This window comes from Pelodiscus sinensis, chromosome 1, assembly GCF_052426305.1.
Source record: "Pelodiscus sinensis isolate ZL-2025 chromosome 1, ASM5242630v1, whole genome shotgun sequence".
NCBI lineage: Eukaryota > Metazoa > Chordata > Testudines > Trionychidae > Pelodiscus > Pelodiscus sinensis.
This window is the reverse complement of record NC_143052.1, coordinates 191,258,785-191,278,432: the sequence shown is the minus strand read 5'-3', so window position 1 is coordinate 191,278,432 and position 19,648 is coordinate 191,258,785. Positions and strand designations below refer to the sequence as shown.

The 19,648-nt window shown below is 38.7% G+C and overlaps 1 protein-coding gene across 4 annotated transcripts in view; it reads right to left on the bottom strand.

Moving 5' to 3' along the window:
• TTC3 (tetratricopeptide repeat domain 3) overlaps positions 1-19,648 on the bottom strand; it is a 149,668-nt gene that overhangs the window by 52,838 nt on the left and 77,182 nt on the right. For 3 of the 4 annotated variants that reach the window (XM_075911810.2, XM_075911793.2, XM_075911814.2), the window contains 8 exons: positions 14,921-14,981; positions 12,639-12,705; positions 9,319-9,456; positions 7,135-7,215; positions 4,950-5,062; positions 4,527-4,653; positions 678-800; positions 412-513 (listed from right to left, as the gene is read on the bottom strand). In XM_075911810.2, coding sequence (XP_075767925.2) covers positions 412-513; positions 678-800; positions 4,527-4,653; positions 4,950-5,062; positions 7,135-7,215; positions 9,319-9,456; positions 12,639-12,705; positions 14,921-14,981 — 812 coding nt within the window. The remainder of the gene's footprint in view (positions 1-411; positions 514-677; positions 801-4,526; positions 4,654-4,949; positions 5,063-7,134; positions 7,216-9,318; positions 9,457-12,638; positions 12,706-14,920; positions 14,982-19,648) is intronic. The other variant, XM_075911801.2, reaches the window with a different exon arrangement.

Sequence of the window (19,648 nt, the reverse complement as noted above, 5' to 3'; positions counted from 1 at the left end):
CGGCTCATGGCATGTACTCTTTTACTTCCTAAACCAATGGAAGATTATACTGAGTGTCACCATTAACTTCTGCCAGGTATCCCTATGTACATTGAAATCCTTTAGGTTTTGGAGTATTAGCTGATGGGGAAGCCTCAACAGCAAGGCTTCTAAGGGAATCAAAAATCCATAAAGAGGTAGAGAACAGGCCAAACACACTGAGCCTCTACATAAATATCTCTGTCCCCTACAAATACCTTGACACTTGCAGGATCTCCCTATACCTTCAACTCAAGACTGTATATTCTCCATAGAATAGTTGAAATGTTAAGATTTTGGGACTATATTCATCTCAATGACATAAAAACAGCTATAACCTCTAGAAAACAGTTAGTAACTAATACTTAATTAGAAATTTGACATGGCTCTTACCTTGTCATTTTTATCACTGTAAACGGTAGTTTTTAGCTTTTTCCAACAGCTGATGTGAAACTCCACTTTACACTGCTCAGAGCAAGTGATACGTATAAAACCCTAAAATTTAAAGACCATATGAATTGATTCATTCAGAGAAAAAAAATGCATCATTCAACAAAAAATAGTTAAGAATGTATGTATCACATGAATCTTTGAATTATGCATAAGGCATATAACTGCAGAAAAAGTTTAATCTCCAAAACCCATTAAGAAAAGTTTACCTTGAAGTCTGGATCTGTAAAATAGATTTGAATTTTTGAATGCCCATGAAACTGCTGATAAGAACAAACTGCATCTGGCTCTGGAGGAAACTTGCATTCACCAATGAAATTCTCCAACATCAACTATTAAAACAACATCAAAATAAAATCACATCATCCCAAATAATCTCTCAGGCACAAAAACCAAACATACCTCTACTTACATTTTTAAGATTTGGAGGCTCTTGAAATGAAACAAACACCACATTTTCAGCAGTATAACTCAAACACCAGAAGAGTAATTATTTTCAAGTATTACTTTATTTTAAAAACTTCCCGACTAACATGCTGCACAATATTTCAACTGTTCTTTGCATTTATACAAGTGTCAGTAAGGAATGCATAGCCACTCTGCATAGAGTACTCCTAGGGTAATTCTGGGCCACTGCACACGTGCAGAATTAACATCCCCTTTTATACTCCTCTCCCCCACAGAATAGGTGGTTCTGATGTGAAGGCAAAAGGAAGCCACAAGAAGAGTAATGCTGCAACTATCCCTTTTGTTCACCAGGGACTAATGTATCACAAGAGAGGGTAGCTGGCTCATGGGCCAGAGCAGAGGTTCTACTCGTGGAGCCAGTTGAGAATGCACAGGATATGTGATGGATAGGGAAACTGACAGATAAGGGCATGTGGGGCTGTTGAGGAACTACATAGACTGGGATTCAAAAGGGCTAGTTGGGGGGGTGGGCAGACAAAATGAAACAAGATCACAGAACTAGTGGGGTGACAACCATGAGCCAGGGTAGAATGAGAGGGGTTGAGGACCAGATGAGGATGGAGGAGGGGAGAGTGCAGGGGCATATGCCGACAGGGGGTGAGGGTGCAGGGCCACATAGAGACCTGTGCAGTTATGCCTGGCTGAATGGGGAGCAAGAGTTCTGAGATATATGAGCACAGAGGCAGATGTGCCAGAATGAATGGGAGAGCCTAGAGGTCAGCCACAGTATGCATGGAAGAGGCTGCCCAACTCCGTAAAATACACTCCTCCCCCCCCCCAAAAAAAACCCAACAACTATCTTCCATACTTCTCCCACCCAATCCAACAGCCCAGTAGGTTCACTCCCAGGCTCCTTCCCAGCATTTAATTTTCCTCTCGCTCAGCTCCTCCATTAGCCCTTACTCTCCCACAAAGGCATTGACTTTCAAGTGCCAGGAATGTGGTGGGTGCTTGGACCATGGCTCTCCCTCACACCTCACCTCCACTCCACCACTTCCACAAAACCCACACCTGTCCACCCTGCCTCTTTTGCCTCCGCTTCACCCATGCCCTGACTTTTCCTGCCCAGTTCCACCCCCACCCCAGAGTGCACTCACTCCCACCCCTCCTCCCAGCCTCCCACAGGAGGTGTGTGGAGGAAGGAGAAGGCACCGATCTATGGGGTTTGCAGGCACATAGGAAGGAGGCACTGGAGAGCTGATGATAGGCTGCCGGTGTGTGTTCAGAACACATCAATTGTTCCCCGTGGGTGCTCTAACCCCAGAACAACCACAGAGTCAGTGCCTATGATCCCCAAGACTGCTCTGCTTTTGACAGGTGTGGGGAAAGAGGTTTCTGTATTATAGCTTAAATGAATTATTACTCAAAGTTCTATATTAATAAGTCTAGTAAGAAATCTATTTGTCAAAAAATATTTCAAGTCTTTTTTGTTGTCTGTATTGTTACATGTGTATTTGCTGGCAGATATTTTGAAATAAATTACCCAAGTAACTGAAACTGGAATTATTACATTGTGTTATTCTAACTGAATTTTAAAATATTGTGCATAGAATTTTTAATTTTTTGACACAGAATTCCACAAGGAGTAAGAGCTTGGCCAGGCTATCGTTTTACATGTTAATAGTTCTCTCTCAGCTTAAGGATGTTTGTGAATGCAAGAATGGCTGTGTGTCTACGTCTCCCATTCAATCTTAAAGCTAACGGATTTTCAAGGTCAACCAAGACACGTAACTAGAATATTCCCACTAAAATTACTGGGAATCATGTTGCTAAACCCCTAGTGCAGTGGTGTCTGACACAATAGCCACATCCCGCTATTTGACCGGTTGAGTATGTTTAGTTGGCTATAGCAGTAGCTACTATAGTGGCTACTGCTTCAGAACTGGTTGGATATACAGGCAGTCCCCGAGTTACGCGGATCCGACTTATGTCGGATCCGCAGTTACGAACGGGGCCCTTCCTCTCCCTGGTCTCCAGCAGACCAGGGAAAGGAAGAAAAGCGGCGGAACACGCGGCCAGCTGACAGCCCAGACGCGTCTGGGCTGTCAGCTGGCCACGTGCTCCGCTCTGCTCCCCCTCCCCCTGGTCTGCAGAGCAGGGGGAGGGGGAGCAGGAGCAGAGCAAAGCGGCGGAGCACGCGGCCAGCTGACAGCCCAGACGCGTCTGGCCTGTCACCTGGCCGCATGTTCCGCGGCTTTGCTCTGCTCTGCTCCCCCTCCCCCGGTCTGCAGACCAGGGGGAGGGGGAGCAGAGCAGAGCAGAGCAAAGCCGCGGAGCCCGAGGGCAGCAGGATAGCCACGGCGCGTCTGGGCTGTCCCACTGCCCCCGTGCTCCGCGGCTTTGCTCCGGACGCCTGTGGTACAGCAGCTGGGGCGCTGCCGGTTGGTCCCGTAGCGCCGCTCTGGGCCCAGGTGTCCCCAAGTCAGCAGCTGCTGAAAATGACCAGTGGCTGACTACAGGAAGCCCCTGCCCCGGGCTTCCTGGAATCAGCCGCTGATCAGTTTCTGCAGCAGCTGACTTGGGGATGCCTGGGGTTCTTAAGTTGAATCTGTATGTAAGTCAGAACTGGCGTCCAGATTCAGCCACTGTTGAAACTGATTAGTTTCAGCAGCGGCTGAATCTGGACGCCAGTTCCGACTTACATACAGATTCAACTTAAGAACAAACCTACAGACCCTATCTTGTACGTAACCCAGGGACTGCCTGTATATGTATATATAAATAGACTCATAGACTTTAAGGTCAGAAGGGACCATTATGATCATCTAGTCTGACCCCCTGCACAGTGCAGGCCACAGAATCTCACCCACCCCTCCTAAAATAATCCTCTCACCTATATCTCAGATATTGAAGCCTTCAAATACTTTGAAGACCCCAAGATGCAGAGAATCCTCTAGCTGTGATCTGTACCCCATGCTACGGAGGAAGGCGAAAAACCTCCAGGGCCTCTGCCAATCTACCCTGGAGGAAAATTCCTTCCCGACCCCAAATATGGCGATCAGCTAAACCCTGAGCATGTGGGCAAGACTCACCAGCCAGACACCCAGAAAGTTCTCTATAGTAACTCCTATCATCCCTCCATTGACCTATTTCCCACTAATAATGAACGGTCAATTAGTTACCAAGATCATGTTACCTCATCAAACCATCCCCTTCATAAACCCATCTAGTTTAATCTTGAAACCAGATATATCTTTTGCCCCCACTACTTCCTTTGAAGGCCGTTCCAGAACCTCACTCCTCTAATGGTTAGAAACCTTCGTCTAATCTCAAGTCTAAACTTCCTACTAGCCAGCTTATATCCATATAGGATACTCTCAGAAGAATTCTACTCAAGAAGTGTTGACTGGATTCAAAGAGAACAGATCCCTCCTCTCTACAAACTGCATCTAGGGTTGAGAATATTTTAACTGGCAATAAATACGGTTAGGGGGAGGATTCTGGGAAGCCTTGTTTCTCCCTTCTTGTGTCTTGATGAGATCATAAAAAGCCCAGATTCATTCTGAAAAGCTAAATGAAGCTATATTAAATCAGCATCTCACCATTCATTAAGAAATTCTCTGATTTACAGAGATGATATTTTTATTTACCTGTAATTTTTCAGTCCGAGTCTCTTCAATAACAACAGAAGTTGTGGGCCACGTTAATGTTCCAGGTACAATTTTATGGTTAATCATTGTCTGTGATTTCATAAACTGATCTATAGCATCTGAAAATCTAAATTTTAAACATATACAAGATAGTGAGATCACAACTTCTACAGCCATTTCATGCAAATCTCTTACATGAAATACAATGCTTTATGCTTGTGCAATACATTTTGGGACTTAAGGAAACGGAAAGTCATCAAAAATTAAAGACTGCATGAAATGCATGATAGTGGAGAAAGAATTAACTATTAAAAACAAAGATATTTGTAACTAACATGGATGGATATTCATTTATAAAATAAATCTAAGTTAACTTGCTTTTGCATCAAGCTTAATAAATATGAAGTTTTGCATTGTACGAACCTGTTTTGTCTCAAGTACACTTTTCCAATTCCAAAATGTGCCAAGCAATTAAATCTCTCCTTGTGATACTGCTCAATTATTTTGTTAAACTGGTCTTCAGCCTTTGCTAATTCCTTCAAAATAAGTTTAAGATAATCACAAATGAATGAGATAGTTAAAAACAAAATGAAAAGGTCGAGTAGCTTTTGGATTAAGGCTTTTAACTGCTCAAAAATGCAGCACTGCCTATGCCTTTGTCAACTTTAAGAGCATGGAAGGTGTGAATATGCAGTCTCTTTTTCTTTATGATTTACATAAACAAAAAGGAGTTTATTGATCTAGATCAGTGGTACTCAAACTGTGGTCCGTGACCACCTTCCAGGTAGTCCGGAGCTTGAGCTCAGCCCTCCTCCTTCCCCCCTGCAGTAGGAAGCTCACACTGGTGCTCCAGCCTTGCGTTTCCTCCCTCCAGTCCCCACAAAGTTGGAGCACCAGCATCGTCTTCCTGGGGGTGGGGAGAAAACCCTGAGCCTTGCTGTGTGATCCAGCTCATGGGGAAGAAGTGCTCTCCCTCTTCCTCCCCAACCTGGGGGCACAGCAGCACTTGGTTCTGCTGCCTGGGGGCTTTCCCCATTGCTTCCATTGGCCACAATCCAGCCAATGGGAGTAGCAGGAGGCCATGCCTGAGAGTAGCATGCGGTGAGAAGGCAAGTAAGTGTCTGCCCCGCTCCCTCATGCCCAGCGTCCTGCACCCCCAGGTCCCTCACACACACACACCCTGCCAAGACTCATGCTCTCAGCATGCTCTTGTATCCTCCCTTGCTCCTACGCTCTCCCTCCTGGCCCCACACTGCACCTTCCCTTGCTCTTGCCTCTTCCTTCTGGCCAAACACCCTAATCCCAGGCTGTTCCTGCAACCTACCTCACATCCAGAGCTCATGCCCTCACCCCCTCCTGCACCCCACCTACCGCCCAGATCCTGCACCCCCATTCCTCTCACTGGCAGTTCTATCCTGCACAATGAACCCCCAGTTTTGCCCCAATCCCAAAGCCTAGGGGACCACAAAAATCCACTAACACTGGAACCCCAGAAGAGTAAATCTGACCTATGGGAAGCCTTGAACCTCTGTCCTCCCTCCACCCCTCTCCCTCCCCAGGTGGGGCTGGAGTGCCAGAGTGTCTCAGTTGGGAGCCACATCAGAGAGAATTGGGGGTTTCTGAAGGGTGGTTTTTTTTGTTTGTTTGTCACTTGTAACATCTACACTGAGTTTTCTGTGGGTCAGTGGCGCCCGAGCCAAAAAATGTTCTCCACCCTGCTATATATAAAAAAACATGGGAACTTTTTGCTTTGGACACGAATTAATATTTTACTTAGTTTATCAAACTTCATTTTAAATAAACATGAGAAAGTTAAAGCACTCAGTCCATTTAATAACTTAAATTAATATTTCCTTTCCTTTAAATTAAACTGTTCTCCCTAGCTGCAGCACTAGCAAAATGTCTAGGGCATAATTATGTAATTAACAGCGAGTTTCTATTAGCAACTCGTAGTCCATGGAAAGGTTTGCATTGAGCCAGGTGGGCCACGGGCCAGAAAGTTTGAGAACCACTGATCTAGACTGAACCACGCTTCCACTTTAAGCTTCGCTCTTACATGGTCCATTTATTTGATTACTTTAGGAAGGCAAGTGTATGTTATCATTAGTGTTTTCTCCTGAATAAGCCTTTACATTGTTAAGCAACCCAAAATCTCAAGGGACTAGAAAGCTACAAGAACTGCTATTTTAAAAAATACTCCAAAATATTGGGGGAGGGCAACTGAATGAGGAAGAGCCTTACCTGCTGTTGGGATTTATGGAAAAATATTTAAAAGGCTGTTAAAAGTGGCTGGATCTACTCAAGTTACTCAACCGCTAAATACTATAAAAAAGAAGGGGGAATAGCATTGGGTAAGGCTGTTTTCCCCTTCATTAACAGTCTTTGAGTCCCATTTGAAAACTTAGGAGTAATTTTCTGACTTAGTAATTTCTACAAATCCAAATACAAGCTTCTCTGGACAATAAATAACACTATTTCCTAATCACTGCCTAAACCTCATTGTGGAGGTCACCTTATCTTCCGTCTACTTAAAAAAGGTGATGATGGGTAACCTGAACTGGAATTTTAAGATTTGGAAGCATCAGTTTGTAGAAACTTAAACTCTTACCTCAGGCTGTCCTATTCCAAGGAGAGCAGTGGCATATCCATAGATGACTACTACATAGTCAATAACAGCAAGATTCAGCTGCTGCAAATAATCGAAGAAATCACATTTAACAGTATGCGTGAAAACATTAAGTTAGTAACCAAAACATACTACCTTGAAGTGGACAATGTTTGCCACAGTCAACATAGGGAAATAGTAATAGAGATGTAGCCGTGTTAGTCTGGTCTTGCTGAAACAAAAGACAGGACTATGCGGCACTTTAAAGACTAATAAGATGGTTTATTAGGTGATGAGCTTTCGTGGGCCAGACCCACTTCCTCAGATCAAATTGTGGAAGAAAATTGGCATGACCAGATATACCAAAGGGATAAGATTAAAAAAAAAGTGAACACATATAAAATTGACAAATCAGATTTTAGAACCGAGGAAGGTTCGGGGGGGGGGGGGGAGGGGGGAGGTTAGCGTCTATGAGATAATGATATTGGGGTGATAACTGGGGAAGCTATCTATGTAATGGGTAAGGAAGTTAGCATCTTTGTTAAATCTGACACTTTACGAATGGGCCTTAACACGAAAGCTCATCACCTAATAAACCATCTTGTTCGTCTTTAAAGTGCTGCATAGTCCTGACTTTTGTTTCAACATAGGGAAAACCAGTCCTCACAATACATACAATCACAATCTTCAGGCAATAACCAAGTCAGTGTCACAATCAACCAGAGTCTCATTTGGCCATTTGTGATGGCTTGAGAGGGGCTTCCTTCTCAAACACAGCATGGTAATGGATTCTGGAACGGCTGCTTTTTTAAAAATTATACCTTGGCTGACTATATTATGTTCATAGAGAAAATACTCAACACAGGAAGAGCAAATTAGCGTATCTACTATTTTAGCTAGACGACTACAATACATTTCTTAAAGTGTTCTTAAATGAATGGACGTTGCTAGAAATTCCTCAGTTTTTCCCTTATTAATATGGCAAGCTATGATTTCAGGTCAATAAGCATGCTATTTTCCTGGAGAGTTCAGTGTTTCTTTTGTTGCAGCAGGTAACCCCTGTCAGTACAATTGGATCTGGGACATTTAATGTTTGCAAGGAGTGCACATACAAATATATACATACACACTATTTGATATGTGCTTGTGAGGAAGACCCACGATAAAATATTAAAAATATTTTAACATTTTGCCCTCTTATTTGTCAAAACAATCTTATATAATTACACTGGTTCCAATTAATTTGGTAATTTCAAAATACCTATCAGCAACTGTGTGTGTAACAGGGATGTAAAAACGTGTTTAAAAAATGCAACTGGGTAACTGCTAAAAATCATAGCAATTACATGGTTACACACATTGTGGGCTCTGCAGTAAAAAGCATTAATAATCTTTATACTTCAGAGCCCGCAATGAAGCTTTCCTGGGAGCGGCCCTGCCGGCTCCGTCCTCATGTAACCTACTACACAGATGGAGCAGGAGGGCGGCTGAGCCTGCTACAGACAGGGGCTGCTCTGGCAGGCCCCACAAGACTGATGCAGCCCCTGCTAGGAGCAGGTGGGGAGCTGCTCCAGCCCGTATCAGTTAATTGGAACTGTTAAGCCTCATCCACTAAGGATGAGGCGTACCAGTAAACCGGTTAACCTTTTAAATCCCTAGTCTATAACAACGAAGACAACAAAAATTCCCTGGGGATGGATTAGATATTTTTAAAAATCACAGTATTTACCACAATGAGCTTATACTTTATTCCATTTTTTTAAGGTTGTAAGAAAACCAAATATAAGTGAAGTGGTTAATATGATTATGGCTCTCACATCTTAATAAAAAGTTTAAGATGTAGAATTTTGTGTACCTGCACAGAAACATAACATTTTGTATTCCCAAAACATTTTAATGTTGAGATGTTGTCCATTATCACCACAATCACTTTATTGTATTTTTTCCCTGTACACTAGTCTCTAACATTTTAGATAAGCTATTTAAGATAGACTATGCTTTTTTTAACATGTGTACAATGCTTAGGACATAGTGGAATGTGACTGGAAACAAATAAAATAAAATAAACAAAATAAAACAAAACAAAAAACACGATTGCTTTGGGGGAGGAAAATAAATGAAATATAAAACTTACGGGTCAAAGCTCAATCATGCCTATTAAGGTGGCCAGGGTACATTCATCCTTACCTTCAACTCTGAAGGATCCAAAATAATCAATAACTTTGAAAAGACTTGTTCAGCACTGCGACAACGTTGGTCCATCAAGGCTGTATAGCCATCATGAACAAGTGTCTTCAACATTTCTGGCAACACAGTTAAATCCACCTACAAAAATCAATCTTAACTAAATCAGATTTTGTTCACTATGTTATGAAACAAGCTACTAATTATTGAAAATGTTATCTCCAAGTGGCGATTAAACAACAATAGAAGTCAGTATTTTCTGCATTTTGGTTATAAGAGTTCCATCTCTGTGAATTTTGTTAGGTGGCAACATTCACTTTAACCTGGTTTATAGGTATGCAACGTTTGTACAGAAGCAACTTCAATAATATTTTAGAAAATATTGTTTCAGACAAACAAACAACTTCACTGGCTTCCCATTCATTTAAAAATGATCATCCATCTAGTTTAACAATCTGTTGTTCCAACATACCTCACAGACCTAGTCTCTCTAAATCTCAACTCATCTGTCCTTTCACACATGTTCATAATTTTCGCTTAAGAGTCCGTCCGCTCCCCAGCGAGTTTACCATCTCAAAGAGGACTTCATGTATTGTTTCATTTTACACTCACCTATTCCTCTAAAACAATAAAACAATCTGAGAACATTTTTCTCTCCCTTGCCTATATCATCTCACTTTTGATCTTCTTTTATATCGAATCCTGAAATATCTTGGGATACTTCCTTACATAAATATTGAATTTAATAGTTCATAAAGTGGTTTAAATCCTAAGCTCTGACTCTATGTTGAAAACCACATGATGAACTTTTATGCAAGAAGTCCTCTAAGCACAAGTAGTTGCAGGATTCGGGCCTTACTACTTTGAACAATAAGGAAAAGCAAAGCTGAATGTAATGTCATGAAGTGTTCACTGTTCTTAAGTATTAATTACTTGTTAAAGACGATTGCATAAATATTTTTTACCATACACAAACAGGGCAGTACAAGTCTACACACATGCACATAGACCAGAATACCTCATTGTGCCAGAGTCAGACAAACTTGCTTTATAAGCTTTAATTCCTCATTTTTTAAAGATATAAAATTAATTAATTATTAAAAAATATTAAAACTCCTCATTCTCTCTCCACACAATGTTAGACAGAGTGAAGGTGTAAAAGTAATTATAAAAAAGGGAAAATTTTGGACGCCAAAGGATGACTTGAGAACTTAAAAAAAGTGTCATCTTAAAGACTAACAAATTTATTTGGGAAAAAGCTTTCATGGGCTGGAAATCACTTTCCAGTGCACAAAAGCTCATACCTAAATAAATGTGTTAGTTTTTAAGATGACACAGAACTTTTTATTGTTTTTGCTAAAACAAATTATCATTGATACCTCTCTAAATATTGAGATCTTAAGTTGCCTGGATTTCCTTATAGTGTATTATATTGAATTATACTGCTTCATTTTAATTACACTAGAGTATTATTTGGATGTTAGAGGGTAACAATCATTTTCCTATTTACATAAATCCAAATGAATACATTAAAATGTGTTATATCAAGCTGGAATACCCTGTTACATATACAGGTAGTCCCCGGGTTACATGGATCCGACTTACATCGGATCCCTACTTACAAACGGGGTGAGGCAACCCCGCACTAGCTGCTTCCCCCCAGCAGACCAGGGAGACGCGAAGCTAGCGCCCCCTCCTCCCCCCCAGCAGACCAGGGAGACGCGGAGCGGCTTTTCTCAGCAGACACCTCAGCTTGAGAATAAAGGACTGAAGGAAGTGAGGTGTGGGAGAATAAAACTGAGCTCTGGAGAAATGTTTGGCTAGAGTTTCCCTTACAATATGTACCAGTTCTGACTTACATACAAATTCAACTTAAGAACAAACCTACAGTCCCTATCTTGTATGTAACCCGGGGACTGCCTGTACTGTAATGATCTCCTAAGTCAAGCCTAAAATTACAGTTTTGAGTAGATAATAGGGTACATCTATAAAGGAACATTATTTCAAAATAACTAGCATTATTTTGAAATAACTTAGTCCACAGCTACACAGCAGACAGTTATTTCAAAATAATGTCAAAATACTGTCAAGCTGGAGGACTTTTTACTCTGACTCCTTTAACCCTCATTGTAGGAGGAATAATCAAAGTCAGAGGAAGAGTGCTCTATTTCGAAATAAGTGCTGTGTAGATGCTCCCAATTTCGAAATAAGCTACGCAATTGACATAGCTCAAGGTGCATAGCTTATTTTGAGTTAAGCTCTGCTGTGTAGATGCACCTGCAATGTTTTATTTAAAGACTTTTAAAATGGAAATTTAAAAGTTACGATTGTAATGTTTCAAGTAATTTTCTAAGTATTTTCATATTAATATTTTCACCCAACTATTAAAAAACTGAATGAAGTGAAAACAAAAGACAAATTTAACTAGCCTCATTGTTACCTCTGAAGTGAAATTTCAAAAACAACGACCTGGTAAAATCCATGTTAACATCATGTTAATTCGTGATGAGCTTAGCCTCTGTCAAACATTGTGGCCTTACAGAAAACATTCTCTGTTTTGAAAGTTTCATCTTGATTAATTCTAAATTAACTTTCTTCCATCAAAATTCAGATTTCAGAAGTCAAGATGCAAAAACCACAGCTGAATTCCAAAACAAAAAGGTAACTATAATTGGCCTATTTGCAAAAGGAATAAGAATATTCATCTGCTCTTAGGATTGAATGGAGACAATTCTGATGGTGAAATCTGTCACAAATTAGAAATTGTATTTATTTTCCTGATGTTTGTGTGCCTGGTTGCTACTTTGTTTTTTATTATTCTGTGGTTCTTGTATTGAATTTGCTGTAAATTTGTGATAACAATGTCCTTCTTAGGTCTCATGTCCCTAAGACACCCGTGCCAGCTTCCATAAAAGTAGTTTTGTGTATCTTAAGTTTTTATATTCTGAAGAATTATCACCGGTATATAAAATATGTAATATTTTTTAAAATGCTCACCTTACTAAATTGCAAACTTTCATAAAAATGTCCTAATCTGCACTTCACTGTCAACGTAATAAATTAACACTGCACAGAATTTAGGATCTGAAAGTGTTTAATTTGGTCCCACTGTACAACAGATTATACACTAACATGTTCAGAAGTTTATGCTTCACCAATAGATGTGTACTTAAACCCTGGGTTTCCTCAACGTGTTAAGAAATACAACTGTGGCATTTAATTAATACTTAAGTAATGTCACTGTTAAAGTAACAGTCTCAAACAGAAACTCATAATTTTTTTTCAACTAAGATCGCAATATTTTTAATTGTTTCCTTCATTACCTGTCGGACGGCACTAGAGTGTTTATCCTGGATATTTTTAGAATCAATCTTCAAACACAGATGATCTCTACAATTAAAAACAGCAATAGCATCACTGCAGTTTTTACACTGAAATCTGCACATATACAGTTTATACGCTTTATTCAGAGGATGGAGAAATCCCTTTGCTTATGTAGCCACATGGAATATACCTGCACAGCAGCTGAGAGAGTGCTTCCTAGTGCAGGTAAACAGACATGCATTAGGTCTGCTCAAGGTAACACACACAAAATTAGTGACTGCAGCATCAAGAGCAGGGGACTACGGTAGCCACCTGAGCCAATCTGCTATTTTTAGTGCACTAGCTCCAGAAGAGCTAAAATTTATCTCTCCATCTGTGCTGAGAAGCATGCTCCCAGCTGCTGAAGACATTTGATTATACATTCTTCTCTGCTCAGTGTTCCAGGGTATCAAGCACCCCTTAATGGGAAGTGTCCTAAAAACTGTGTAACAACAAATTGGAGATTTCTAGGAAGGAATCTGTCCATTGTACACAGTAGAAGAAGTGTGACTGAGCCTGGAAAATGGATCTTGAAAATCACCCAAGTTTTGGTGGCGTGGGTGAATCTTAATTCACTAATTAATATGAGATCCACATTATCCTAGACTGTACTATAAACACATTCATTGTTATGGCTCGGCTCCAAGGACTTCTCACAGCAACAGCTATAAAGATATAAAAGTAGACTGTGAAATGGATCAATACATTTTCTTTAAAATAATTTTTAAATTACACATTGGTTTACAAAATTGCAAATCATCTCTGAATACCAAAAATTCAAACAGTGCAGCCTCTCCGTGGCAGATATAGTAATTAGAGAAATGTAGTCAGCTGTCTGGACCTATAAACACAAAGTGTAGTTCAGCTCTGAAAAATGGTTTCAAAATAGCCTGCTCATGTTTCATACTTTGGTGTCTCACTGATTTCGTATCAAATTGGTTTGTATTACAGATAAAAGATCATCTGTATTCCAGCGGTACTTCATCTTGAAATCAAACTATTATTATTTTCCTTTTAATATATCACCACAAGTGCAAGATTCTACAGGGCAAAGGAAGCCCTAATTACCCAATTGTACCAAAGCATAATTTATGTCAGGTAGTGAGAGTAACAAATTATGCTCTCTGCTGCCAGTAGCTTGCAAATCATTTTTTCGTCTTAAAAACTGATGAATTAGAACTACTGTGATAAAGAATGTTATAGCTGAAAAGCAAACAATTTTTTTTCCCTTTGACTGGACAGTTTTCTATGAAAAGATCTTGAAATACCTATCTTTGATCACACATGTAATTATCTCAGAGCCAAACTGACAGTCTGAATATAAATTTCAAAAATTCTACAGCCCACATATGATTGCATGAAGTTAATTTCAGTAATGTATTTACTGTATCCAGAAACACTTTCAGCAGAAGTAAATAGCTATACAACTACAAGATTGTTTTACTAGGTGTGATTTGGATTTATTTGTATTCTCTCTCATATTCACACTATTTTTAGACATTTGTCTATAGACATTTCCCTGGTGATTATAACACTTTTGAGTTACAATACCTTTGAACCAGGAGCAATGCATTATAATTAGCAATTCTGCAATTACTTTGAAAAAGACTGGTAAAAAAGGCAAGTAACTTCTATGCCCTGAGAAGTAGCAAACTCATTTAGAGCATTCACTTATTACAAGTTTTAATGAATAATTCTGGGACATGATTTTAGATTCGTATTATCTTGAGAAAAAATGTTGAAAGAAAACAGCAAATTTAACAATGAGAATATTTTTATATTAAAGATGCTTATCTGGTCTTGTTTTTCTGTGTTCCATATCTCACTGAGGAGCTAATATTTAATTGTGGCTCTTCCTTCTACAGTTTAGTTTTTCTTTTTTACTCTCCCAGGAAATCATAACCTTGCGCTCACAACAATAACGTATTGTTATTGAAAAAACTGTGATACTGAATTCATTATTATAAGCTTCTACACAGAATCAAAAAATGTAATAACAGCCTTTGCCGATCAAACATTTAAAAAAAATTATCAACAGCTTATTTAGCAAGAAGAATGCAAAACGTTTAAATCTCCAAATGTCAATGAGGGTTATTAATTAATATACCAAACTGCCTTCCACATATGAAAATTTGTCCTTCCAAGAGTATATAAAAATAAGAACAATAAAAGTTTCATGAATGTTGTTCCAAATGTTTTTACCATATAAAAGGACTCAAATGGCAAAATATATATTTCTCACCTTGCCTTTTCAGAATCACAGGTTTTGTTCTTTGGTTTTCCTTTATTTTGGTGATTCTCTCCTGTTATATGAAATATAATTTTGAACCAACCAAACATAAAATTAATTTAAAAGAACACCAACTCAAAAATCTCCAGTTACAAATCATTTCTTAGATTAACGAAACTGAAAAAAGTTAATAAAAAAGTAACTTATTTCTTTACTCTATTTACTCTGGAAATTTGTGTCACAATTTCTTCCTTACTGGAAAAATCATATAACTGTTTAAAAACAATCATAATGTACTATACAGAAATTATATCAGCAAAAAGCTAAAATTATTTCATTTTGAAAAATTTGTTGACATTGTCTAACTTTTTAAAAAGGATTACAGTATCAATGTGGATCTTATTATATTTTCATTTCAATTCGCATTATTTAGCCACACTACTTAAAGAATACTTTACTGAAAGACTCATTCAGTTGAAAACACTGGCTTTATATTAAGAGGAAAAAGAAATCCTCCAATTTAAGTAAGTCATTTTCTCCACTTATGCCAGTCTATGCTATAATGTTCTACAGGCAGGAAAATTCATGACAAAGTTTCTTCCTCTCTCGTACATCATATCAGGCAACTGTACAAGACATCTATTATTTTTTCTTTAAAAGGATAATTACTCCACTGCAATTTAATTCCAATTTTCTAAAAAGTGATTAATGGTTTCGGGTGCACAACTTAAGACATCATTAAGTGTGTAAAAATTCCTGCAAGTGTTAAACAGCAGCCTTCTGAAAATTAAGCATTCTTAAGATGCCTCTAACTGGGCTCCCAAAATTACAAGGGACTTCTAAAAGTTTTATCCTTGATTAGCTTTAGGACTGCACATCTTTCACTCAGGCCAATACTAAGCTCTGTAGCTATAAAATATGCAAACACCTAAAAGTTTCAGAGGCTCAATAGCCACAGGACTATTTATTGTTCAACTCATCTTTGCTAAGCCCCTCTCCGAGAAACCCAGTAATCTGTGAGGCAGTAGTATCTCGATTCCAACTCTGAATTTATTAAACAAATGTTCACGAAGTATACCTATCATTGTCTCCAGAGCAAGTAAGTTGACTCAAGTCAAACTCTTGTAATCAATTGTAGTACTTTACACTTCTTAATTTTGTGATAATTACTCAGTTAGTCGCTCCTACGATAATTTAAAACCATTTAAAAACGTATGACTATATTACACATTAGTGATATCTTTTATATGAATTTAATACAAATGCTATCAGTGGGCAAAAAAACCCATGAAAATTATGACCATGATCCTGCAAATATGTAAACAAGTACTCATATGAATAGTCCCATGGACCTTCTTATGTAGTTAAAAGTTAAACATATGCATAAGTGTTTGAAGCATCAAAACCTAATATTTTTATTAAAAACTTCTTAGTGGCATAAAAATCTTTATCACTTCGAAACAAAAACATTTCTGAATGTTAATAATGAAAAGTTATTTAGAATTTCAATATAATAGCAAATAATTATGAACTTATTTTGGAATAAACAAACCACACTTTCTAAGAAAATAGGAGCCTAACCCTGGGGTGTCTGTTGGAGCGCTGCACTGTGCATATTGAAGAAAGTATGACTAATAATGTGGAATAGTTTCCTCATACTTGTAGCCTGCAGAAAGCTATCAAGCAAAAGCCGGTCCAAGACCCAGTATGTGATGTATATCCTTATGTTGCATTTAGATGTACGGATTAAATTCACTTTTCATTGTTACACTAGAGTTTTCTTGTAAGGAACTGATACTGCACTCAAACATTTAAAATATAACCAAAATCTTGTTAAAACAGATTTTTGTAACTTTCACCAGCTAATTTTCAATATTTAAAAAGTGTATATAGAGAAGAACACCAGAATATTAAGTACACCACAAACTTAAGTCCAAAAAAGAAACGAAATACTAATCTATACGTTTCTGTTTTATCTCCTATGAATTTCATATTTAAAATATAAGACAAAAATTAAAAGGAAAAAGACTTATTCTATTGTGTAATATAAGTCTCCTTCCAGTGATCACCACATCAAGCACTGTTTATCTCAGAGTACTAATACTTACTATAATCACAAAATATAAAACTCAACAAACCAACCAACCAAAACAAAAAACTCCCAAGAGAAAAACATATTTAAAAGTAAATAGAAAGCACATACCTCTGAAACACTTCAAAGCTTTACCAGAAGTAACACTAATTCTGACGGGAAGTGCCATTAAGAATAAATAAAAATAAGCTATAGAAAGACAAACACACTCAAAAAAATACATGTAAATAAAACAAAGGAAAAGAAGCCAAATGCAAATTTAGAAGAAACTGCAGCACAAGGGTAGTATATAAAATCTCCTACCAGCCACAGCCCTTCACTAAACAAAGAACCCGGAAAAGAATACTCAGTCCCTCTACCTATCTAAAATTTGTAACAACTAGAGACATGCACAGCATAACTCCTCCTTTGAAATCAAGGCCAAGCTAAATATTTCCTCTAACATCAGTATTAACACAAAGAATGTCATACCCTACACAATTACAAGGAAAAACAGGGAGGAGACCCTAAAAACGCTGAAGAGCACAGACTGAAAAGCTAGTCACATTTTTTAAGAAATTCAAGTTAAGAAACATGAACTGACAGCCCTATTATCTGCTTAGCCTTAGTGTGTTCTCTCTCCCTGCAATCCCCCAATCCTTCACTAGATCGCATTATTTCTTCTGCAACACCTGTAAAACTAGTTAGCCTCTTCTCTCAGAATCATCCAAGTTCATGCCTTGGGACTCTCTTGCCTCAGCTATTACAAAATCCTTCAAGGCTTTCTTTATGCTCACATTTAGCCTCTCCAGACTATCCAAATGTAGCTGTCACTGTTATTTGCCTCTCCTGATCATGATTTCCCCCGTTCATAGATCTCTTGCTGTCTTACAGAATCTTTCTGCATTATGTCCTTGCAATACTTCACAACACTATGCCAACTAACATCGCCCTCTCTATAATCCTACTACATCATATCTCTTTATTCCATCCAATTTTATCAGACTGGTCCCTTTTATATATGCTCAATTGTCCTGTGAACCATTCATACCATAAAATCAATCTTCTGTTCTTCCTAGTCTGTTCTTCCTATTCTGTTGTGTGTTATATCCATTTCTGTTTTTAGGGTTCAGTCTTGCCAGATCTTCTTTATTCTGGCCCCAATTCAGCCAGAAGTATTTAAACATACCTAGTCTCCATAGGAAAACTTTTGGTCATAACCACTTAAGAAGAAGTTACCACTTAGTGCAGTAACAATGATTCTTCAAGGTGTATGTCCCTTTGGATTTTCCACATTAGGTGTCCATGTGCTCCTGCGCTGTTGGAAAATTTCAATAGCAGGTGCATATGCAGCTCTTTACCCACCACAACATTAGCCAGCATGTGCAGGCATTTCTCTCTCAATTCCCTCTCTGCTACAGAGTTCATTAGCAAAACTCTGAAGCAGAGGACGAGGAGGGTGAGTCATGGTACATCTCAAAAAAATAATCATTACCACACAGGCTGAATAAATTCTTCTTCTTCTTTGAAGCATCCCTATGCGTGTTCCATTATAAATGATTCCTGAGCAGAACCTACCACTGGACAATAAGACTTCGGAGATATATCTGATAATGGATGACAGCTCTGAACTGGGCTTCTGTAGTTGAATCACCCAAGATAGCAGCATGGACAACAAAGGTAGGAGCAGATAGCTGTTCTAAAGATGTCTAATTAGGGATAATGAAAAGTATAAGGGACAAGAAGACTGACCTCATGGAGTGCATATGTATTGACAATGGGGGAATTTCCTTAGGCAATTGATAGCAGAGCTTGATGTAGCAGCAGAGACCCACTTGAAGAACTGCTGAGATGAAATAGCTGTACCTTTTTATGTATCCTCAAAGGAGAGGAAGAGTCTCCAGGATTTCCTGAAGGCCTTTCTTCTGTCCCTTCTCACATGGAATGTCGGATGATGGCCTCTGTTATCCACGTGAAATTTAGGGTAAAACCTTGGAGGCTGAATGAGCTGGTTCTTACAAAAAGCTTTAGGGGTAAACTTCAGACACAGTCTGAGGATTACCCTCTCCAGAAAGAATACCATGAAAGGAGGACAAGCCATTTGTTGGGGTGGTGCCGATGTTAAGTCTGGTAACCTCAAACCCTGCATCCACCAAAGGATTCTGTGAACAGAGTTCTTTTAGTATCAGGCCAGGAAAACTGTTGAACTGTGACTATCACTGGGGATTCTGAGTAAACTGACAATGATGATTGATCAAATTATGTAGAAAAAGTACACAACATGACCTAGGTGTAAATTGCCCTGAAACATGATGACCCTCAAGAGGCCTACTGAGAAGTTAATAATTACCAGTAATGTCAACTTCAGACTGTGGATCTTAGTTATTCCACACAAAATTATCATAGGAAAAATTAGTTATATAATGCCAGAAAGGCATAATTTGGGGACATGTGACATCTCTGTGATAAGGGCTAGAAAAGAAGGGCATCAGCAGAGGAGGAAGAGGAGGGAGGAGACAGAAAGAGATGATTTGTGACCTAAGAAAGAAGACTTCTCTTATCCTGAACACCTAGTGTTAGGATTGAAAGTTTTATTCTTCCTTATTTGTATTTGAGGTTTAGTAATGTAGTAATATAAGGTAATATATAATCATATTTAATATTGGAGT